General features: G+C 46.1%; 1 protein-coding gene across 3 annotated transcripts in view; it reads left to right on the top strand.

Moving 5' to 3' along the window:
- MYO10 (myosin X) overlaps positions 1-23,671 on the top strand; it is a 218,473-nt gene extending 194,802 nt beyond the window's left edge. For all 3 annotated transcript variants that reach the window (XM_029216317.1, XM_029216319.1, XM_029216318.1), the window contains exons 27-41: positions 1,189-1,432; positions 4,363-4,458; positions 7,229-7,322; positions 8,029-8,084; positions 9,682-9,824; positions 10,083-10,277; positions 11,363-11,520; positions 13,670-13,793; positions 14,219-14,516; positions 15,154-15,361; positions 16,051-16,187; positions 17,512-17,632; positions 18,051-18,503; positions 20,580-20,771; positions 22,197-23,671. In XM_029216317.1, the coding sequence (XP_029072150.1) occupies positions 1,189-1,432; positions 4,363-4,458; positions 7,229-7,322; positions 8,029-8,084; positions 9,682-9,824; positions 10,083-10,277; positions 11,363-11,520; positions 13,670-13,793; positions 14,219-14,516; positions 15,154-15,361; positions 16,051-16,187; positions 17,512-17,632; positions 18,051-18,503; positions 20,580-20,771; positions 22,197-22,298 (2,621 nt within the window). In that variant the 3' untranslated portion in view covers positions 22,299-23,671. The remainder of the gene's footprint in view (positions 1-1,188; positions 1,433-4,362; positions 4,459-7,228; positions 7,323-8,028; positions 8,085-9,681; positions 9,825-10,082; positions 10,278-11,362; positions 11,521-13,669; positions 13,794-14,218; positions 14,517-15,153; positions 15,362-16,050; positions 16,188-17,511; positions 17,633-18,050; positions 18,504-20,579; positions 20,772-22,196) is intronic.
- The last annotated feature ends 272 nt before the right edge of the window (positions 23,672-23,943 follow it).

The following is a 23,943-nucleotide window of genomic DNA, read 5'->3' as shown; positions in this document are numbered from 1 at the left end:
GGCTTCTCAGCTAGGTGAGCAGGAAGTGCTGTAGATACGAGAAAGGGCAGCAGTCTGTAAAGGCCAGCAAAGCAAGTGCGCCTTGCACTGCAAAGAGAAACCAGTGTTGTCTTTGCGTCTTCTGTTCCACTGTGAAGTTGAGATCTGTAATCATTGAAGCAACCACTGAAAAAATTAATCTTAGAAGGTCTGTTTTAAATTTATTTCTAATCTGTAAAAGGAAGGCATTTTCTTTATACTTACTTTCAGTATCCACGTTTAAATGTTCTTTATTTTTATTATTGGCTGATCAAAAAAATAACTTGTGGACACTTGATAGTTAGTGAAGTAGATGCCGTATTTATTCTTCAGTGGGTTCGTTGAAGCAGATTTTTGAATCATGGTTGTAAGATGTCACTCTTTGAGCATCCTTGGGGAATCTAGAATAACAAATAAAATTATCCTGCTAGAAGAGTATTAGAAATATATTCTGTATAGAAATAATGTCTGTATATCCTTGTCTAATCTGTCTCTACCAAAAAAAGTTTTCCACTAAATAAATTACAGCTAAATTCTCATTTTTAAGGTACTGTCACAGTTTGGTTTGGAGTCTTACTTTGTTTCATATTCTAAATTTATACCTTATACAAAGAAGCCATTTTCAGATGATAATGCTTTTCTTTTCCGATGTAAGTTAGGGTTTATTGCTAAACTCTGGAGTCACTGATAAATTTTGTTCCTCACACTGACTAAACAAGGAAGGAATGTGTCAACTTTGACACATTTTAAACTCATTTCCCCTTCCTACGGTGTTTGGACAGAAGCATGATCCATCCATATGGAAGCGGTTCTCCCCCGCCTCCCGTCCGTGGTCCTCCCGTCCGTGGTCCTGCCTCAACCCGGGGTTAGAGTATCAGTCCCTGACTGGTCTTGCTTTTAAGCCCCTCACCAGGATTTCTCAGCTAAGTGAGTAGGAGCTGCTTTGGAGAAAAGGAAGCGTTCTTGTGTAATCCAGCCAAGCCAGTGTGACACCTGCCCAGTGCCCCCTGAACACGACCCAGCAGTGCGCTCACCCATCATCGGTGGGTGTCTGAGGGCGGGTCATTTGGTGCAAAGTTAAGGATGGGCTGGACCTGAAGACCTACTGATCTTATGATCCAATATGACGGATTTTCTTAAACCCCTTCCTACCCAACCCTGGGGAGACAGGTGGCCTCATGAACACCTGGAAACGCCGCTGGTGCGTCCTCAAGGACGAAACCTTCCTGTGGTTCCGCTCCAAGCAGGAGGCCCTCAAGCAAGGCTGGCTGCACAAGAAGGGTGGCGGCTCCTCCACGCTGTCCAGGAGAAACTGGAAGAAGCGCTGGTTCGTCCTCCGCCAGGCCAAGCTGATGTACTTTGAGAATGACAGCGAGGAAAAGCTCAAGGGCACCGTGGAAGTCCGGACAGCCAAGTATGTTGATGAGCCCTGGCCAGGGCTGCTGACCGGGGCTCGGGGCTGCTTCATCAATTAAGTCCCTGCCTAAAAGCTGTCTGGGGCGAGTTCTTTGAAGCAGTAGATTGTAAGAGGTACTCGGTGCGTCCTCATCATTCCTTTCAGTGAGTTGAATTATTAGGAAATCAGGGAAATAAAACTTCGTCTGTGAAATTCACTTTTTGTGAACTTTCAGACATTCAGCTCTGGGTTATAAGATGCTAGTTGGACATAAAACTAGCTCTTTGGAAATGTCATTGGCGGTACACAGGAATCGTGGTGTGGGTATTGAGCCACTGGTTGAGCATCTTGTCATCCTTTTATGGGTCGATCTATCACTTTGAATTCTTCTCCAAGCCCAGCTGTAGCCAACAGATGGCTAAATTGGTAGCAGACAGCCAGTCGGGAGGTGTGTGAAATGAATCGTTTGTCTTCCACCTTTGTCGGGTATACTAGCCTCTCCATACCCAACAATGAGAGCAACAGAGCTGGTGTTTGAATCCAACACACCCCCTTTTTCTGCCACTTTTTTTTTTTGGCCATGCCGCTCAGCTTGTGGGATCTTAGGTCCCTGGCCTCAGATTGAACCCAGGCCCACGGCAGTGAAAGTGCTGAGTCCTAACCACTGGACCTCTGGGGAATTCCATTTTGCCACCTTCTTATAGAACCAAAGGATTGAACCACTGAGGGCCTATTTGTTAAAAATTAAGTAAGGTTTTCAGAAAATGTTGGGAATTGAGGGGCAGCTTGTTTTCTTGGGTAATTAGATACTAAGCATAAAATTTATTTTGGTGTAGCCACACTCCACTCAAACTGAGCAACCATACATTTTCAGCACACGGGTAAAAATAAGCTTTGAGAGACCACATTAACTCCTGAAGTCGTAGACCTGAAAATGACATATGGTTCCTGCTCAACCAGCATTAGAAACTTTAGAAAATGATTCATTGGAAAGTGGAAAGTTTACTCAAGGGAAGAAAGTCTTCTTTGTATTTAATTTTAAGGCCAAATTGTGAAGTGCAGACAGCAGAGTATCAGACTTTTCAAGGCTGCCCCTTTGAGGCTCCTTAGGAAACCATGCTCCATAGTCAGATGAGTTTGTGGGAGTTTGCGTCTGAGTCCTATAAGTTTCAGCAGCATGGCATAGCTCTGTACCTCCTGCAGTCCTCCCCTGGCCCTGCATACCGTGTTGGTCCTCTCTTCACCCTGGAGGAGGGGGGCCACGGATGCCAGGAGGCTGAGAGAGAGAATTGTGATGGTGAATTTCACCCGTGTATTTTTGGATGTCCCTTTTGCTACTCACTCTGTAGCAAACACATGCTTAATGAAGCCCTATTCTCCAGGTGTTCTGTGAAAATTACAGAGGTAAGGAAGTGTTAGCCCTTCCTCAGCTGTTGGTCACATTCTGTAGAGAAAAGGCAATGAGTTGTTAAGCTTTCACCATCGTTAAGAGTTTTTTATTTATTTTATGTTTTGAAGTTTATTATAGAAAAAAATATATTTTTTATTATAGAAAATTTCAATCATAGGCAAGCGTCGGTAGGAGACTGGAATGAGATCTGTGTGTCCATTTCCCATCTTTCAGTGGTTGCCCACCGATGGCCAGTGGTGTTTCATCTGTGACCCTACCCAGCACTGCCCCCCTACAAGCTACATTCTTTAAAGCAAGTCCTGACGTCATACAATCTCACTTGTAAATATTTAGTACACACTGAAGGATCAAGACCTTTTTTAATATATAGTCACAATATCATGATCACATTTAAAAAAGAACATGAGCTCCTTCTACCGTCCAAACTCTGGTCATTGTTCAAATTTCCCCAGTTATCTTACACATGGCGGTGATAGTGTTCTTGTTGGTTTGGGTTGGTTTCTTTTTTCAAATCAGAATCCAAATAAGGTTCATAATTTTTAATTGGATGACAGATTGCTCAAGTCTCTTTCAATTTATACACCACCCCCTTCATCTTTCCTTTCACTCACCATCTATTGTTAAAGCTCCCACCTCCTTTATCCTGTCATTTCCAGACTGTTTTCGGCGCCCTGGTAGTATCATCACTCCCCCATTTCCAGGGAAGCTTTTTATAAATGCGAGTCCCTGGGCTCCACCCTAGGAAGCCCCACCTGGGTTTTCTGAACGTTTCCCAGGATTCTGACGGACCGCTGCGGTTCAGAGCCACGACACCCCGTCGTTTTACACGCAAGGTAGCTGAGTTCTCAGGAGGCGGAGTGGCTGGTCCAGGATGACGTGGTCTGGACAGTTTTCCCCTGGGGATTATTGTCCTACTCCAGAGGCTCCCGTGCTTATCACCCACCCCCACCGCCAATCGGGGCCACCTCTCTCCTTCCACTCCCAGGAAGCATCACAGACTCCTCTCTGAATTTTGATCTTCTTGGTTTTTTAAAAAATATTTTATCTCATCTCAGTGATTCTAGCTAAAAAGTCATACAATCTTTTTTTTTTCTAACCATACTGCTTAATATCACAGTTGTAAAGTAAATGTTTTGCTGTGAACAGCTGTACTACTTCAGCTGACAAAGCAAGCTGGCTGTATCCCCAGCACATTTCTTCACAAAATAGATCACCACCTCTGGTCCCATCCGAACAGCTGCTTGTGTTTTACCCTGATCTTAACCTGCTCCCCTGAGTTTAAACCTCCAGTGTTGTTTAGAGAGTGTTAGGATGAGATCAAGATGGGATTGAGATCTAGACACACACACACACACACACACACACACACACACACACACACACACACACACACACGCCTTTCTGGAGAGAGAAAAGCCTGCCTCCCCCTAGAGGCCACAAGGGTCTGATTTTTCAGTTACAGTGAAATTTCTTTTCTTGCCCCTTATTAAGAATTCTGTGTTCCTAATTTGCGTTTGGTACTTGTGTCCCTTTGCAGGGAGATCATAGATAACACCAGCAAAGAAAACGGGATTGACATCATTATGACTGATAGGACCTTCCACCTGATCGCTGAATCCCCAGAAGACGCCAGGTGAGGCGCTGTGCTGTCGACTTGGTCATAACTACATCCTCGCTCCTGTGCAGGCCCGGACATCACACGGATCACTCTTGAGCCTACTGGTGCTGAAAAGATTTTAGTTGATTTTCTAGTTGGGTTTTTCTCTTAGGATGGTTGAAGAACTGAGAGTCGGAAGAGATGGATGTACTTGTCTCCTGGGGACTCTCACTGGGCACTGTGTTCCATACAGTAAGCACACAGATTTCCAGCTTCACATGCCACTGGAGAGACCCCTTGTTATTTACACTCAGGCTTTTATTGTCACCAGCAGCATATGTAAATTGTGCTGCTACACACAGTTGAAAGCCACCCTCTGGAAGCTTCTGAGCTTTGAAAGGGAGCAGCTTCTCTTTGCTTAAGGGTTGAAAAAACAGGAACATTAACCCTTGGCCGTTCAAATAAATGCTAGGACTGTGGCGTTGGGAGGGTGCTTAAGGCCTTGATAGTGAAGAATTCCATCGGCTGGAAGAGATAGTTAACACTTAGGGAACTTACTATATTGCAGGCAGTGTTCCAAAATGCTTCACGTATATTAACTCATTTCATTCTCACAACAACCCTATAGAGGGTATCACCGTTATCCAGTTTTACAGAATAGGAGACTGAGGTACAGAGAAAAGGTAGTATAATCTGTAAAGTAACGCACAGTCAATTCTATTGAGTGGAGGCACGAAGCTTCTTAAGGAGCTTAGATTTTTGACTGAGCTCGGAGGACAGTGGTGTCCCTCATTGGCTGGGGCAAGTTGTCCGACTTTTCTGGACCTTGGTTTCCATCGTAGTGCTGAGATGTGGTACAAAATTAAGAAGAGCTGGTGTGTGCTTCTCTGTGTGATGCGTGGCAGGGTCACGCAGTGGAGCATCTGTCTCTGTTCCTGCTGCCCTGGGGGTGTATAGGGTCACGTTGGAGATGCCTGTCATCCACTCTGAGCAACGCCAGAAAATACCTTCTGATTTATGAGGCTGAGATCCTTTGGCCTGTCTTCATCAGTTTGCAGCTCAGAAAAATCACTAGAATCTTCTAGTGAGTTCTCGGGGCCTTTACGACCGACCCCGTGCCCTTTGAATGTTTCTGTGTTGATATAACACCATGGTAGCAGCATTAAGGGCAAAGAAAATAATTCTTCCCATGGGAACAAACTAAAACCCCACTTGGATCCATAAATTATGACACAAGCTGGAAAAACAAGCAGACCTGGAATTAGAGCCCCATCATTCCATCTGGGACTCCTAGAGACCACGTGTGGTTTTTTGTGGTCCAGGGAATGCCCACAGCTTTTACAGCTGAATTATAGGCCCAGCTGTCCTGTCTGTTTTGTGCCATAATGAACCTGCTAGATTTAACATTTGGAATATTTTAGCCAAGGACTTTTTGCCCTGACCAGTGGAACACATTTTTTAAAATTCCTTTTCAGATTTCAAGTTGCACTTGATTTAAGGGGCAAGATTTGTATTAAGGAGGTCACCTGTATAGATGGAAAGCACAGCAGATTTTATGTGGCTGTGTGTGTGTGTCTGATCCCATGTGGCCTGCATTTTGAAGGTTTGTGTTGTTCAGTATCTGATTTTGGATATTCTTGAGCTTTATAAAGCAATGACTGAAGTCTTGCCTTTGGGTTAACCAGAAGTGATGAACCAATTCATATCAAGATGTTTCCCTTGGTCTCCCTACGAGTCTGTATATGTTGAGTATTTTCAAGCTCTTGGTTACATCTTGCTCCTTCAGGAATCACAGGAGATAGATTTTAGTGCTTTGCTGTAAGTATCTTACATGACTTACCTTTAAATATAGGTATTAATTTTTTACTTAAATATCCCATTGGGTACCAAGTACTTTCTCCTATGCCTTAGTTATAGGAGTGTGTATACGTGTCTGATTAGCCCCCTCCAGGAGAAGGATGTCCTAGCATCTCTTTCACATTTGGTACCTCTCACTTTAGTTGCTTAATAAACGATGGATGGATGAACTGACACAGACGGATGGATATTCATGGTCATTTTCCTCAAGCACGTATTGTGTTTCTAGTTACATCATGACTTTTGTTCTGCTTGACTTTCCTGGAGTTGACATGTTTGCTTTTATTATCTGATTCTAATGTGGCTGCAAGTGAGAAAACTCATTTGAAGTGAAGATAGAAGAGTTCTCTGGTCAAAATAATTTTCTGCTTTCTACTCCAGGCAGTTGTTTTCTATTTCCAGCTCTCCTGTGATTTTATTCACTTAAGTGGAAATCCTATCAGGTGGTTGGAAACCCCACCTGGAAATGAGCAGGGGAAATAGACATCCAGTGGCCACCCTGAGATGATGCTCTTACGTTGGGCTTCTTACCTCGGAATTTAAAATTGAGAAGGCACTTGAATGTTCCCTAGGTTATAAATAATATCTTCAGTAAAGATCCTTGATCTAAGTGCGTGGGTAGAACTGAGGATTTCCTTTTTTGCTGCCAATTTCTCTAGGAACTTACCCTCATCATTATTAAATGTCTACGAAGGTCCTTGGGGCCAGAGGGAACGGGTCTTCCCACTGATCTGAAGTTGCATCAGATGGTACTTAAAGGCACCTGGGCTCTTTCTTCTAACTTCGCTCCTCGGTATTATGAAACCCACACGTACCCGTGAGGAGTAGACATATTAAAAGAAAGTTGCTCAGAGGGGATGTCGTTTTCCCAGAGGATGTGGAGAAGGGTGTCACTGTATTGCATGCAGAGGTTGGCCACCCCTTCACTGTTGCTCTCTCCTCCCCACAGCCAGTGGTTTAGCGTGCTGAGTCAGGTCCACGCATCCACGGACCAGGAGATTCGGGAGATGCACGATGAACAGGCAAACCCGCAGAACGCCGTGGTGTGTGAGCCTGGGTGGGGTGTGGAGGGAGGCGTCCTGCCAGAGGGACTGGGAATTTGTAGACAGTCTTTTTTTTTTTTTTTTTTTTAAATAAGAAATAGTATAATAATTAAAGAGAGAAATGGGAACATCTTGGTTAAAAATCATATAGAAAAACAGAGTAAATTATAGAAGATTGTAAGTAGTAAGAGATTACTATTCTCCCACCTCAAAAAAAATTCCAATTTTTATGAAACCGTGGAAGCCCGTTACACTTTTCTCCAAAGGATATAGTGAATTCCAAATTGTATTCTTTCTGACATCACTCTCCCAGGCACGTAAACAGAGCCACAAAATCATATTTCAGAGATAGTTTGATTTTCTCACAATTATAAAATTTGATGATAGATCATAGTGTAAATCAGAAAAGTTGTATGATTGAAAGAAGTTTGTAAACACCCTTCACTGAAAGTATTTTAGGAACAAGACAGAAAGATTCGTTTACACTTTATTTAATGAATGGACTGTAGATTTTGCCCTGTCTAGAGGCTGTCTGTGCTGAATGAAGGGGGACGTTTCCTTAGATAACTACTATTTTGCAGTGAACACACAAAGAAGGAGGCTTTTTTGTTTGCCTGTTTAGAGAGTCATCATCTAGGGGTGTTATCATGATGTGTGCTCTACTTGAATGGTTCTCTCAGTGTCTCTGCTTTTCACTTCTTTCCAGGGCACTCTGGATGTGGGGCTAATTGATTCTGTGTGCGCCTCGGACAGCCCTGATAGGTAAGCTCAGGTGTGACTCTTAACAAAAGTAACTGCTGGATACCTGCGTGCGCCCACAGGCTCTGTGCTCTGGGCTGGGGAATGACTCTAGGCTGTGTGTTCCCACCTGGTCAACCCCAGCAATCAGAGACTTCCTTCTTGGTACCCAGTTTGACCTCATCCGCAGTCTTCCTCTCTGGGTGTCTTTGGAGTGCGGCGGGCTGGAGGGGTCAGGAGTAGGGGAGACCTTGGAAACCTAATTTAGACAGTCATGCAGGGACAGACTTGGGACTCATGCAGGATGAAAATGCCTGTATCCCGGCACAGGGGTGGGTGTAGTTCCCCTTTCTAAAATTTAATAATGAATTTGAAAAGGATTTTGATGGTAATTTATATGTGGAATATTAATAAATTAAACCACAAACATTTATTTTCCTTGACATGCCTACCTTACCTGTGCCCTTAAAATAGCATGTGTTTGGTTCTGTTTTTTGAAGGCAGATCATCCTCGGTGACGGTCTCGGGGGTCTCTGTACCCAGTGACCTTCGTCTTTCCCATCTCTATTTTGCTTTGCAGCTTGGGAATTCTGAGTACGGATCAAAATTGACTTCTGCCTTCAATGACATAGCTTTAGAGAGAGAATAGAAATGTATTCAAATTGACAACAAGAATAGTGTCTCCTGGGCCGAGTGAGAATTCCGGGATGTCCATCGCCCCACCGTTGACGAAGGCTCTCCTGAACCATAGATTCTTTGTTTCTACTAGTCACCCTATACCTTCTCATACCTGGCTCAGGAACCTTTAACACGTGTGTGTCACGTCAGTAATTAAAGCCCAGATGCTTGTTCTGACAGTCAAGTTCTGATCTGCGTCTCTCTCCTCCTAAACCCCTACATCAGGCAGGCTGGGCACGTGACGATCCATGCGAGAACCTTCCATCCCTACCCAGGCTTTTCTCTCTTCCTCAAGTGCTCACCTTTTTTCCTTCCCAACTACAGAAAAATCTTGTTTAAGAGCCTATGAGAGACTCAGGGCATTGCCAGCTAAAAAGAGATGCAGGAGAAAGTAAATTTCCATTATTAGGTTATCCCTGCCTGGGAAATGCACCCTTGTCAGATTGCGTTGAAGGGATGGACCCAGGTGGCTCTTTGTACCAGGCATAATCAAGCGGATGAGATGTTCCACTTACACCTATTTACTGACCTCCTGTTACTGGTATCTGACATTGCATTACCCACCCACAGAAATATTATCCAAAGCCATACCCAGAGGCAGGAAGAAATTTACTTTGGAGAGGCATCAAAAAAAAATTTTCCCTCGCAGTCACCTTAGTTAGCCTTCCTGGAACTGAATTTCATCTGGAAAGTTCAGCATTAAGAAATGTTTTCCCTTCCAGGACCTTCAGAATGTGTTGCTCCAGGTTTAAAGGTTAATGAGGCATAAAATAAATCCTACAGAAATGAGCAAGGTTTGCCTTAACGTAAAATACACATAGCACTGCCGTTTTTATCCCTGTGACCCATAAGCTGGGAAAAAGGCATTTTGTCTTGGGTCAGACGGAGGTGGTGATTTCAGTGGAGCTAAGAGGTTTTGCTTCCTTCTCGCCCCACTGCTCAGACCCAACTCATTTGTGATCATCACGGCCAACCGGGTGCTTCACTGCAACGCAGACACGCCGGAGGAGATGCACCACTGGATAACACTGCTGCAGAGATCCAAGGGGGACACCAGAGTGGAGGGCCAGGAATTTATAGTGAGAGGTGGTGCCACCGACGCTTTTTTTACTTGGAGTCCTGTTTTCATTTACACGGATATCTGCCACGTTTCCATTTTGAGCCACTTTTCTGAGTAATTTTGCCTCTTGACATGGTTAAAAATCATCAAATAAGAAATGATCGTGGCCGTTTGTAGCAGATATATAGAAATCTGACCCATTTGTAAGCCAGGTGCAGATGGTTACCTGGTATGTGAAGTTTCTCATCCTAGTTTTGAGCTGACATTTCATTCTTTCTTTCCAGGGTGGTTGCACAAAGAAGTGAAAAACAGTCCGAAGATGTCTTCACTGAAACTGAAGAAACGGTGGTTTGTGCTAACCCACAACTCCTTGGATTACTACAAGAGCTCGGAGAAGAATGCTCTGAAGTTGGGTACCCTGGTCCTCAACAGCCTCTGTTCAGTCGTCCCGCCGGACGAGAAGATCTTCAAAGAGACAGGTAAGCGGTGTGGTGTGCTCAGGACTGGCTGGGCCTGAGACATGGCCTGTCCAGTCATAGGAGGTGTGGGTTTGCTCGGAGCGAAGGAGTGAGCTTCCTACCTGGGGTGCTTACGTTCCCCACCCCCACAAAAAAAAATCTCTTTTGCTGATTTATCTTTTGAGGCTGTCCGTGGTTAGCTATGTGAACACTTGATATGTAAACCATAGTAAAGGGGTCCTGATTTATTGGGTTGCAGAAAGATTCTTCTAAGGGCAAGGAGATGTAAACAGACAGAAGTTCTCCTACAGGAAGCCTTATTTTTCTATGCCTGTGTTTTTGTCCTTCTCACCGTTGTACCGTGAGAGTCATAATGCAGCTTAAAAAAGGTAAACCCTGACTGTCGGTGAACATAACCTAGCATAATAAAAAGTGGTCACGTAAGATTTTTTTTTTCCCCTTTCGATATTACAAAAGGTGTTTCTAGGTTGTTTATTTTGATTTTTTGTTGCTAGTCGTGATTTTGTGCTTTTGAAATACAGTTCCTCCATTCCAAAAACTACTCATGTATTTTTTTACTGTAGTCACTGCATTCCACTTTCGGCTGGTGTCTGAACACCTGGACTGCTTGCTTGACACAATGGTTTCTTTTGAAGGGAGAATCTAAAGGAAAGGAAGACAAGGAACAGGAAGGGAAAAAGAGAGTCAGCAATCTGAGGGGAGAGTTTTCACTCTTGTTCCAGAGCCTTGAACTGGACTTTAGTTTACGCCTGTTCCTTCTTTGAGAGCAGGCGTTACTAATTATATATTTATCATAATTCTGGGCTTATCATTTTAATGTTTGTCTTCCCTTCGTAACTGTAAATTCCACGTGTCTTTGGGTACCTAGTGCAGGGCAGGGCACGTGGAGGAAATCAGCAAGTAGCTATTGAATTAATAAAGGGGCTCAGGTGGAGATGGCCTGGGTGCTGGACTTCTGGGACTCCGGTACGGGGACAGTACCCTGGTCCCCCAGGTTCATGTGTGTGTGTGTGTGTGTGTGTGTGTGTGTGTGTGTGTGTGTGTGTGCGTGTGCGTGTGTGCGCACACGCGCGTTGCTGTTGCAGGCTACTGGAACGTCACCGTGTACGGACGCAAGCACTGCTATCGGCTCTATACCAAGCTGCTCAACGAGGCTACCAGGTGGTCCAGCGCCATTCAAAACGTGACGGACACCAAGGCCCCGATCGACACCCCAACCCAGCAGCTGATTCAGGATATCAAGGTGAGAGCGAGGGAGCCCAGCTCATAGTGAGTCACAGTAGCTCACAGATTCTCACCACGGGAACATCAAGACGTTTCTGTAATCAAAACTAACTCTTAGTTAATTTCGTGTTCGTGTATATCCTGGCTTTTAAAAATCTAAATGCTAGATCGCATTTAGAAAATGCAAAAATTGACGTCAAGTTGAAATTTGACACTAAAATTATCTTGTCTCTGGGGAGGTGTTACGGATCGCCACTGAGGCAAACCTGATTGTAGAGCTGTGTAGGCGGAGGGACAGTGGTCTGTAATTTGGGGTGTGGGGCTCCCCAGTCACAGGGACGTGGTGTGATCTGTGTTGGGGACAACCTGCATGTCACAGGTTCCACTTGAGCCCAGGTTGGGGACCTTCTAGAAGTAACACAATAATTCTACTTTCACTGCAGTTTCTAGATCACACAAGTGGATTCACTAAGAGGCCACATGGGTCTAGAAAGCTTGGAATCCTTATCAGGTGCCCCCAAACTCACAGAAGCAGCTCCCAGGTCTCTGGACCAGCACTGAACTTGTTCAGCTGTAATTCCCTGCTTATAAAGATTAGTGGCTGTGAGTGTATATCGAATGAATGAACAAGCAAACGAATGAACCATTAAATGGCAGCCACGAACAAGGATCACGGCGCTCATTTTCCAGGCATGGAAACGGAGACATGGGATATTCTGGTTGCATTGCTCACTTAGCTGGTCAGCCCCTGATGCAGACGCAGGTCAAGGGAATTATTTTTATTCTGTTCCTCCAAGTTATCCATGTAGGCAGGTTCCCTACGCAAAGGAAAGAGCCAGAGCTGTGACAGAAAAGATGCCAGAATGATAGTGAGGCGGGTACTTATTTACTGATGTACATCAAAGGAAGTAAGCTAATTAGATCCAGGAGGCAAACCGCGCCTTTTGTAAAGGTGGGAGAGGGTCTCATATATCGGTAGTATATTATTAACCACCAAATTCAAGTCAGCCTCTTGATTCCAAAATGACATGTTTTCTGGGTGTTTGGAGCCAAATTCCTGCAGGTCAGTTATCCTACAAACTGCAGAGCTGTCCATGGAGCCCGAGGAGCTTGAAACTAATAATGTCATTTCTAGTCTTAAAAAAATGAATTTGTTGAAGCTTTCTTGTGAAAAAGGAGAGAAAAACACATATCAGCTGAACTTCCTCTTCAAAGCTATATCTTATTTACCCGTATATTTACTAAGTCATTGGAAATCAGACGTTAAAGAGTAAATAGAGTTTTAAATGTTGAAACAGTGCTTCTTAAGAAATGAGACAAATATATTTACTAATTCATTTGAAATCAGACATTAAAAGAGTAAATAGAATTTTTGGATATGAAGCAATGCTTCTTAAGAAATGAGACAGGTTGCCCTAAATAAGTCCATACCAATTTTTTAAGTGATTAAAACATATTTCTTTCTGGTTTTCAATTGGGTATTATTGAAAAAGTTTCATAGCAGAAATGAACTTGCCACGATAGAATGATTCATTTCCTCTCCTCCAACTTTTCTGTTGATTTAAAGTTCTAAAAGTAACTTTGGCTTTTTCAGATCCCAAATTAATGCTTTAGGAACATAAATACATGATGAAATTCTCTGAGAGGAGCTCTTAAATTTCAGGAGTGAGAAAGGAGGCCCAAGGAAGAACAGTCTCGCTGATAATGTATTAACGCGTCATTTTCAGGGGGAGGATACAAAAGACCAATGAGAGAGCTAGCAAAATGTGTTTTTAAAATGAATTATAGACAAGGATGACATGATTTGGCCAAATGATTTATGGCTAAATAATTAGCAAGAAAAGTTCAATTTTTTTCAGTATATATAATTTCCAGAGAGAAGATTTTTCAATAACATGGGAAAATATGCAAATCAAAGAAAGAGAATGAGCTGTGTAAGAAAAATGTGTGTGTGTGTGTGAGTGATTTGTCATCAAGCGTGGCTTGCGGGTATCTTCATGCTTGAGATGATTAATGCTGGATTCCCACCTCCATCCCTAGACTACAGGTGTTTTGTGACTTGTGAAAAACATTCTCGTTCAGGAGGATGCAGATGGCTTTGTCCTTTTACATGTACGTTTCTTACGATAAGCTCGTGGGCTTTCCCTAACGGCTCTGTTCTTCTCAAGGAGAACTGCCTGAACGCGGACGTGGTGGAGCAGATCTATAAGCGGAACCCTATCCTGCGCCACACCCACCGGCCCCTGCACTCCCCACTCCTGCCCCTGCCCTACGGAGACATCAACCTCAACCGTGAGTCCCGAATTCCTCCTGGGCCCGGGACACTGTGCTGTGGTTTCCCTGTTAACTCTTTAGCTCTATCATATTAGCGTTAGTTGGTTATAGTGATGTCCGTGTTGTTGTATTAAAAAACATGCCAGCACGCCCCAGGAGCGCAGAGTACCCTTAATCTATTGGAGAACCAGATCCTAAACAGTTGTCTTGCATGTCAAATGCGGAACCTGCTTGGCAGCAGACCAGCTTTTCAGTAAGTATTATTGCACAGTAAAATAGCTCAGTTGCTTGTGCGCCTCTGTTTGGCTGTTCGAGTGTCCAGAGCAGGTGGTGGGCACTGCATCCTGAAGTAGCTCTGGTCCCCATTCCTGCCTCCTGTCTGCTGCTCAGATTGTACCTTCTCCAAAGCCTCGTGTGACTCGTGTTTGTTGTGCTTCTCCTAGTGCTCAAAGACAAAGGCTACACGACCCTTCAGGATGAAGCCATCAAGATATTCAATTCCCTGCAGCAGCTGGAGTCCATGTCTGACCCTACTCCCATCATCCAGGGCATCCTCCAGACGGGGCACGACCTCCGCCCTCTGCGAGACGAGCTCTACTGTCAGCTCATCAAACAGACCAACAAGGTGCCCCATCCGGGCAGTGTGGGCAACCTGTGCAGCTGGCAGATCCTAACCTGCCTGAGCTGCACCTTCCTGCCCAGCCGGGGGATCCTCAAGTACCTCAAGTTCCACCTGAGAAGGTACGAGTGGCCCGGGCGGCGCTGCTCACGTTGGAGTGCGGTGGACACAGTTCAGATAAGTTGGACCTGGAACAGAAGGCACCTTGTGTGGGTCGGGCTCCTAGGTCACCCGAGCTGACTTACGGGGCACAGACGACCTTTTTCCCTCTAAGCCACACGGGGCTGATCCAGGGACAGGTCCCTTTGGGTGTAGTGTCCTGAAGTGTAGGACGTTGATAAATTTAATTACCACTACTCTGTATGGACAGGGAAAAAAGAAAACAAGCTTGGATATTTGTTCCAGATCGAACAGGTAGAGGCTGTCTGATTCAGCTTCTGCTTAACTGTGGAAAAAGAATTTTCATGGCAGTAGTATGAGGCACGTGGCCCTTTCAAATCTAATAGCTCTGCAGAGGTCAGCTAGTAGCAGAAGCTGCTCCCGGTCATACTTGGGCTCTTTGGTCTTTGGATTTTCTCTCTCTCTTCTTTTTTTTTTTTGGTCCTGAAACAGCACAGGGTGAGCTAGGGAAGCGGCTAGCGTTTGCTCTGCACTGGGACCCCATTCACCGTGTTGGTCTACAGCACGTTGAAGCCGCCCGGTTCCCCGTAGCCAGCCGTCCTCAGATCTTGCAATTAACAGTTAGTGTTTGGCTCCTAGGATACGGGAACAGTTTCCAGGAACCGAGATGGAAAAATACGCCCTCTTCATTTACGAATCTCTCAAGAAAACCAAATGCAGAGAGTTTGTGCCTTCCCGAGATGAAATCGAAGCGCTGATCCATCGGCAGGAGATGACGTCCACAGTGTATTGCCACGGCGGTGGCTCCTGCAAGATCACCATCAGCTCCCACACCACAGCCGGGGAGGTGAGGGAGAGGCCCAGCTGCCCACGTGCTTACTTATGTCAGGAAAACTGGGCGCAGTTAGGCTGACTGTCGTGCACAGTTGCGGCTGGCATGGTGCAGCTGCTCAGTAACCAAGGAAACAGACGTAATCCTGCTAATCCAAGAAGCAGTCGATACCTAGTAGAGATTGCGGACCTGACTCAGATACGTCTGCTCTGACAAGGGTTTAGCCTCTCACTTCTGCAGTGTTTTTCTTTTTGCCACACAAATATCTAGCATGTTGGGTGAACATGTTTTCATTTTTCCTTCTTTTTTTCAATTTAAACTTAGTACCATAAAACCAATTGGCTAAAAGGAATAGTGCAGTAAAACCCGGAAAAGCTGGTGTAGCAGAGATGTCAGTGGAAATTGCTATGAGTTTGTGAATTTATCAGGCAAACGGGCTTTAGTTTTCATACGCTTACGGGTTTGCAAGAAACCGGCCGGCATCTGCCCCTAGCTGTGGGCAAAATAACCTGTGTTCTCTTTGGCAAGGAAGAGAGAGGACTGATATCGAGAGAACCAGGGAAAACAGCACCTTGGAGATTCCGTACACAACAGTGTTGGGAGGTTGCTTGGACCCTCACTTTTGCTGGCAGCTCCCCCTGGGTTCTGATGAAGGCATATTCTAGAAGCACAGCTTCAGAAGCTGAAGTCCCCGTGTCTTCCAGGTGGTGGAGAAGCTGATCCGAGGCCTGGCCATGGAGGACAGCAGAAACATGTTTGCACTCTTTGAGTACAACGGACACGTCGATAAAGCCGTCGAAAGCCGGACCATTGTAGCAGATGTATTAGCAAAGTTTGAAAAGTAAGTTCCTTCTCCCTGAAGTGCCAGCCGATTAGAGGCAGGAGGGTTTGAACTTTGATTCCATTTTTGGCTTCAGGGTACCTTTGAGTTCATCTCATTTTACCTGTGTTAAAGCATATATTTAATTTCTCATCTCTCTCTGCTGCCTATTTCCCTTGATTCCTAGATAGAGCCACTGTCTCAAATAGGATTCACCCCGTCATTGATCCTCTACCCCATTCTTCTCTCCGTGCCCTGCTGTCACCCTCATCTTGGAATTTTCTGATTCTCAGATTTTAACTTGTCATTAGCTTTGAAGCTGGACGAGTGGACAGAAGCCAACTTATAAACTCTTCAAACTGCATTTTGTATCTCTTGGACCTACAATATTCACATCCCCCAAGTAACACAGAAGATATTCCTCCTTTAGCATGATGCCAGTACCAATGACGAGACTCCAGCAGGGCTGGGCCCTGCCCCTCCCCAGCTGCATAAGGGGGCAGGAGTAGCTTTAACTAAGAAATTGGGCTTGCCTGGTGGCGCAGTGGTTGAGAGTCCGCCTGCCGATGCAGGGGACGCGGGTTCATGCCCCGGTCCGGGAAGATCCCACATGCTGCGGAGCGGCTGGGCCCGTGAGCCATGGCCACTGAGCCTGCGCGTCCGGAGCCTGTGCTCCACAACGGGAGAGGCCACAACAGTGAGAGGCCCGCGTACCGCAAAAAAAAAAAAAAAAAAAAGAAAAGAAAAAAAAGAAATGTGTCAGGGGACCAAGAGGTTTAGAACAGCCCCAAACTTCCAAGTCCCAGAGGAAGTGACCTCCTCTCCTCAAGGTGGGCCTGGTCTAAGGGCTTTGTTGGAAATAAACCAAAATGCGATGGAGGGGGAGAGGGATATTCCTACTTTCTGTTAACATAGCCTCCCAAATGTTCATGTCAATTTTTATAAATATTATTATAGTTTGCGAGTCGGCAAAGGGAATGAAGGAATAGGCTTTGTTTCTTTGCTTTCTATGTGTAGCTAGGACTAACCAGACTGGGACACTCGGGGAAATACTTGTTAGCTCGGTTTACCTGAAGGCTGCCTGTTTGTTGTCTTAAAGTAAAACTAGGATGAAAGTGTGTTTTTCACCTCTGGGGAAATAAAATTAGCAGGGAACTCTGGTAAGCTTCACGCTGGCTCTATTTTCTCTCCCACCATCCCCATCTCCACCCTCTCTGTTATCTGAGCACAGACAGGATGTCTGAATCCTTGCCAAGAATACACCATATGCAGTGAACTCCCTGTGGGTCACCCATGGCCCATTTCTCATTTTGCTTTCTGAGTCTCTCTCAACTTCCATCTGTAGGCTGGCTGCCACATCAGAGGTGGGTGACCAGCCCTGGAAATTCTACTTCAAACTTTACTGCTTCCTGGACACAGACAACGTGCCAGAAGACAGCGTGGAATTTGCGTTCATGTTTGAACAGGTACACGGAGCTCTTAGGCTCCTTTGCAGACAAGCAGGGGTGAAACCCGTTCATACCCCTCGTACGTTAACTGCTAGTTCTTGGAAATCACACGTGGAAGTAGAATTCCCAGCGTGGACAGGTTCAGCTGCTCTTTCATTCATTTGTAGAAGGAAACTTCTACACGTATTATATGAACTCCTGGGCCAGGAACTGTTCTAGTTGGGACAGGGGAGAGGGTACGGGGGGAGCAATAAGAAATAAGATAGATATACGTGTTCAGTGGTATCCATGCGACGGAGAACCTTAAGGCGGCACGGGAGGGTTAGGGTACAACTTTAAGGAAGGTGGCCTTTGGTGGAACAAGGGAGCAAGCCAGGCGGGCGTGGTGTCGCACAGCCATGCCTGGCCCATAGCGCCACTGACCGCCTTGTTACAGGCCCACGAAGCCGTCGTCCACGGCCACTACCCGGCCCCCGAGGAAAACCTGCAGGTCCTGGCTGCCCTGCGGCTGCAGTACCTGCAGGGGGATTACACGCCCCACGCCCCAGTGCCGCCCCTGGAGGAGGTCTACTCGCTGCAGAGACTCAAGGCCCGCATCAGCCAGTCCACCAAGAGCTTCACACCGTGTGAGCGGCTGGAGAAGCGCCGCACGAGCTTCTTGGAGGGGACGCTGCGCCGGAGCTTCCGGACGGGGGCGGCAGTGCGGCAGAGGGCAGAGGAGGGGCAGATGCTGGACATGTGGGTCAAGGAGGAGGTCTCGTCTGCGCGGGCCAGCATCGTCGGCAAGTGGAAGAAGTTTCAGGGGATGAGCCAGGAGCAGGCCATGGCCAAGTACATGGCCTTGATCAAGGAGTGGCCTGGATACGGGTCGACGCTCTTTGATGTGGAGGTGAGAGCTGCCTGCTGCTTCTCGGACCGGGTTGCACTGGGGTCTGTGCAACCACCACGGTCAGGTTCCTGGGGAAGGGAGGACCTGGTGGAACACTTGGCTCTCTCACCCTCTCTCTTTAGAGCCCCCAAATTTTACCCTTCACACCCGCCACACACCCAAAGTTTTCTTCCTCCTTTACAGTAAATGCTCTCGTAATGTTAAAAGTGAGTGGAAAATTAAGGTGTCATCTATTCAATAATTTCTGATTCTTTCTTATTCAAGCTATAGCCCCAACGAAAAAGTGCTGGTAAAAATCTGCATTAAAGTTTAAAAAAAAATTTTTTTTAGAACTGTGTCCATGAAATTAGAAATTTTGGATATCCTTGAATTTTACATTTATATCTTTTTCCCATGACTGTTTGAAGGGAAGAATTTCTGTTTCACAATTTGAATTTGGCTAAACTCACATCAACCCAGTACTGATTCATATCCTTTTTTTTTTTAACATCTTTATTGGAGTATAATTGCTTTACAATGGTGTGTTAGTTTCTGCTTTATAACAAAGTGAATCAGCTATACATATACATATGTTCCCATATCTCCTCCCTTTTGCGTCTTCCTCCCACCCTCCCTATCCCACCCCTCTAGGTGGTCACGAAGCACCGAGCTGATCTCCCTGTGCTATGCGGCTGCTTCCCACTAGCTATTTTACTTTTGGTAGTGTATATATGTCCATGCCACTCTCTCACTTTGTCACAGCTTACCCTTCCCCCTCCCCATATCCTCAAGTCCATGCTCTCGAGTGAAGTAAGTCAGAAAGAGAAAAACATATACCATGTGCTAACACATATATATGGAATGTAAGAAGAAAAAAAAAGGTCATGAAGAACCTAGGGGTAAGACGGGAATAAAGACACAGACCTTTTTTTTTTTTAAGTTGACCATTTATGGAAAGAAAATCTTACTAATGATTGAGATCAAGGCTTGGCAAACTGCAGCCCGTGGGCCAAATCCTGCCTGCCTCCTTTTTTGTAAAAAAAAGTTTTATTGCCACACAGCAGGGCTCACTCCTTTACATATTTTTCTCTGGCTGCTTTTACACTGAAATGGCAGAGCTGAGTACGTGTGACAGAGACCACAAAGCCTAAAACATTCACTGTCTGTCCTCTAACAGATAAGTTTGCCAACGCTTGGTCTAGATAAGCCAGCCCTTGGTCTGTTTTTCTTATGATCATAATCGTTCAGCATGTTATCCGATGACTTTTAAACGAAGCTCTGTAAAAATCTAAATGTTGATCATATATTCCAAGATCCTTTCATGACTTTTCATTGGATGCTCTCTTTGGGTTGGTTGGCTGGTTGATTGATTCAGTTACATTTGTTTTTAAGTATAAATCAGATGCTTTGTACAGGTACCTCCTCTTTTGTGTCACCAGTGTGTACCCCTCCTGATTCCCATGGCCCTGTGTTGTCATCCCCTACAGCCAGCCCGGCTCTTATTTTCCTCCACTGACCCATGCAGGAAGGTCTGTTGTTAAACCAATGAGATCGACCACCATACACACTTAAGGTCATTGCGGCTCCTTGTCACGAGACGTGTTTTCCAAGAGGAGCCCAAACCGCTCAGCACAGATTGGGAGAATTTCCCTCTGTGATCCTAGGTTTTGTATTTGAAGAATAATCATCCAAAACAGGAAGGGGAGGCAGAACTAGAGATAGAAGAGAGTAGCCCTGGCTCGGGCTGCTTGATTCACTGGGGAATCGCTGTCAAGTTCCACGGCTACGGCCACCTCCGCGTAGCTAATCCAGATGGCCAGGAGAGTGATGATGTTGAGAGGTGGAGAGTCCAAGCAAGGTGTTGGATTTACCAAGTAGGATTCCCCAAATGCACAGGATTGATCAGCTGGTCAGAAATCCATCAAGGCCGCCAAAGAGCCACCATTTCTCATATCTTGTATTTCAATGCCCCCAGCATAAGGACACGCTGCATGCACTCAGCATTCTCTGCAGAGTGCTGGACTCAAAGCCTCTCTTGTGGTTTCTGTGTTCTGTTTCTAACTTTTATGATCTCTTGCCCTAACTCTTGCCCCGCAGTGCAAGGAAGGAGGCTTTCCCCAGGACCTCTGGCTGGGCGTCAGCGCAGACGCCGTGTCTGTCTACAAGCGCGGGGAGGGGAGACCGTTGGAAGTCTTCCAGTACGAGCACATTCTCTCCTTCGGGGCCCCCCTGGCCAACACGTACAAGATCGTCGTCGATGAGAGGGAGCTGCTCTTTGAAACCACTGAGGTAAGAGGCAAATCTTTCATCCGTGGCCTTGACAAAATAGGAAAACCGCACCCCGTTTCCTGATGCCTTTGACCAAGTAATTTTATTTGGATGTTTCGCTTTTAAGATATAGGAAGATACAGCATGGTGCGCCTTCCCCAGCTGCAGGTTTCTCACAGGCCAAAATCTGACAGCCCCACATTTGTTCTGTGTACCTCTGCAACAGAGAAATCTGGTTCCCTTGTACCCTTGTAGGAAAAGAAGAGAAAGGGAAGTGATGTAGAGGTCCTATATATACATATATACATACATATATATAGCTTGGCAATAAAGCCTTGTGAAACTTACTAGACGAGGTGGCAGTGGATCACAGCTGTGAGACGTGGGTATGGCAGTGTCCACGGAGCCGGAGGGAGCGAACGGTAGAGTGTCCTGGACAGAGCTAATTCTAGCTGACAGAAAACACCTCTATATATTTGTGCCATCCCGCTCCAAAGCGTAAAATGTAGTGATAATAATAACGATCATACAAGAAGCCTGTTGAGGTCTCCACATAGGGAGCTGCTAACAAGCAAAGGTGGGAAATGGGCAGGAGTCACACGCTGCCCGTTTGGCTGTTGGTGTACAGTGATGGAGAGGAGATGCTGTGCAGGAGGGTGGAAAGAGGTGGGGCTTTGACTGGGGGGCCCCAGGCGCCAGGCTGCCGGGTTTGCACAACTCCAGTAAACAGCGCGGAACTGCCATGGGCTCTCGGTGTGTGATGTGTAACAACAGTGCTTTTACAAACAGTGTGGGGTGGGATTGGAAGGGAAGAGAGATCAGGGAAATGGGAGCCAGTTAGGATGCCTTCACAGGGACGCAGGCCAGCCATCAGGAGGGACGGGCCAGAAGGGGAGGCAGTGAACGCACCATGAAATAGCTACTGCTGGACTCTCAGAACTGGCAGGGAACAGAACGGGCACACGAGGCTCTGCCAGCTCCTCGGGCCTCAGCTCTGTGTCTCCAGCTGCATCACGAGGTTTTGACCAGCACGATAGGATGCAATCTTTAAAAGCTGTGATTGTGGGCTCTGTCGTGTACCTGTACCTTCAGTGGGGACGGTGATCCCAGCCCTGATCCTCCCCACACACTGTAGTGTCACCTGCTGGGGGGCTTTCTGTCTTGCAAAATCTGACGGTTTTACGTCAGGCAACCACCAGGTGGCACACGTCATACGTGGAAAGGCCACGAGTCCCCCTTCTACCCAATGAGGAATAGGGAAAAGCAGCTCTAACTCTTGGCTTCCTACACAGCCTGCGCCGTGGATTCGCACGGCAGGCTGGTGGCTTTTGCTGGGAGGACGGGCCCCCGCTTGCGCGCACTGGGCAGAGGATGTCTGGTTGTTAGCCTGGGTCCCCTGGCCCCTCAGAAACTTGTGACCGTGGGCCGATTCTGCTCCCCCGGCAGGTGGTAGACGTGGCCAAGCTCATGAAAGCCTACATCAGCATGATCGTGAAGAAGCGCTACAGCACCTCGCGCTCCGTAAGCAGCCAGGGCAGCTCCAGGTGAAGGTGGCCGTGGGTCCACGTGAATTGAGCATCTCCACGTGCCGCCCCCTCGGCCCCAGCCGGCTCCTGCGCCTGCAGCCCAAGGCGAGGCTGCCCAGGCTTTCCAGAAGCCCCTTGTCGGAGGGCGGTGTCTCGGGGGACCTTTCATCCTGTCCACTCCAGTGATCAGTGTCTCAAGCTGTCGACCCAGTTTCCAAAGCTTTACTTCTTTTAGACGACACATGCCTTAAAAAGAGAGGAAACGAAACCCACGCTGCCACCAAAGCAGCCAGAAGTGCCTTAACTTGTGGAACCGACACTAATCCACCTTAACTGTGCTACTGAAGAGAAATGCTTTCCCTCCCTTTTAGGGAAGACTTGCTAAGCTTGAGGGGGGTGGAGGGGGGGCGTTGATCCATCTATTCTGCACTAACCTCCCAGCTTGATTTCCCCCGGGAAGGAAGGTGAGGGAGTGGGGAGTGGGGACGGAGGGAGAGCAAGAGGACGACGGTCTATTTTAGTTGGAGCGCTGCTGGCAGCCTTCCTCATTGGACGTATATTAACTTTTTCTGTTTCATCTTTTAAGTGCATGTGCCTGCCCGTGCACGCATGTGTCCATAAACCCATCACTTTCATCATTGTTCATGAGCATTGAAAGCAAAGGGAAAGAGGATGTGCAATGGCGTAACGTCTGTATATTTTAATAGTTCAGAGCGAGAGTCGTCAGCTGTTACTTTACAAGGTGGTTTTATTAACAACCCGGAATCCTGGAGTTTCCTGTCTTTGCTGTATTCCGAAAGCCACATTTTGACTCCAGTTTTGTTTCACGTGTAGCAAAGTCTGCAATCTCTGTCTGCTGTGTTACAAACAGATATGCAGCCTACAGATAACTGTATTTATAAACCACTCTTAAACAGCTGGCTCCAAGGCTGTTTTTAGAACCGTATGAAGGCATTTTGGAGTCATTAGTTTCTATGAGATTTAAGTTAAAAAATGTTTCTTGGAAGGTTAGCTCGTATCACTCTGGGTAGGTTGCAACATAACCATGTTGGAATATGGGGGAAAGATGCTACCTTCCTTGAAAGCATAACACATGAGTGGATCTTTAAAGGACCCTGACGTTCAATGCTGAGGTTTTAATAAAATACACACCTATTTTATCCCACGTGTATAATGGTGGTCTGAACAAGGCCCCTGTAAATAAATCAGCATTTATGACCAGAAGAAAAATAATCTGGTCTTGGACTTCTATTTTTATACAGAGAAGTTGTAAAGACTTAGGCCAACTAAGTCTACCCACAAAGAAAAAGGAAAGTTGCCTTACCCCTATGGACAGCCATGCGGAATCATTGTTTGTTGGCTCAAGAAAGTCTGACAATAAAAGATATTAGTTAACGTGCAGTGTAATTTCTTTATGGGGCAGCTCTAAATACCATATGGACTTTGTTTTTGCTGGGTTTTGGTTTTAATGCTTTGGGCTTCAAAGGGTTGAAGCTGTATGTTTCATGCACTTGATCACCAGGTCTAAAAGCAAACACATGTAGACATCTCAGCTGCTTTTTTAGACACAGAGCGTGACTCCAAGAAAGCTGAGAAGGTAAAAGACCAGGTTCGATGAAATCACAGAAGTCTAAGGACTTGAATTGTGGGTGTCGGAGCGCCCCCTG

Source organism: Monodon monoceros, unplaced genomic scaffold (assembly GCF_005190385.1).
Source record: "Monodon monoceros isolate NGI ecotype Baffin Bay Population unplaced genomic scaffold, NGI_Narwhal_1 Super_Scaffold_12, whole genome shotgun sequence".
Taxonomy (NCBI): domain Eukaryota; kingdom Metazoa; phylum Chordata; class Mammalia; order Artiodactyla; family Monodontidae; genus Monodon; species Monodon monoceros.
Note: the sequence above shows the minus strand (reverse complement) of the source record. Positions and strands in the feature narration are given on the sequence as shown.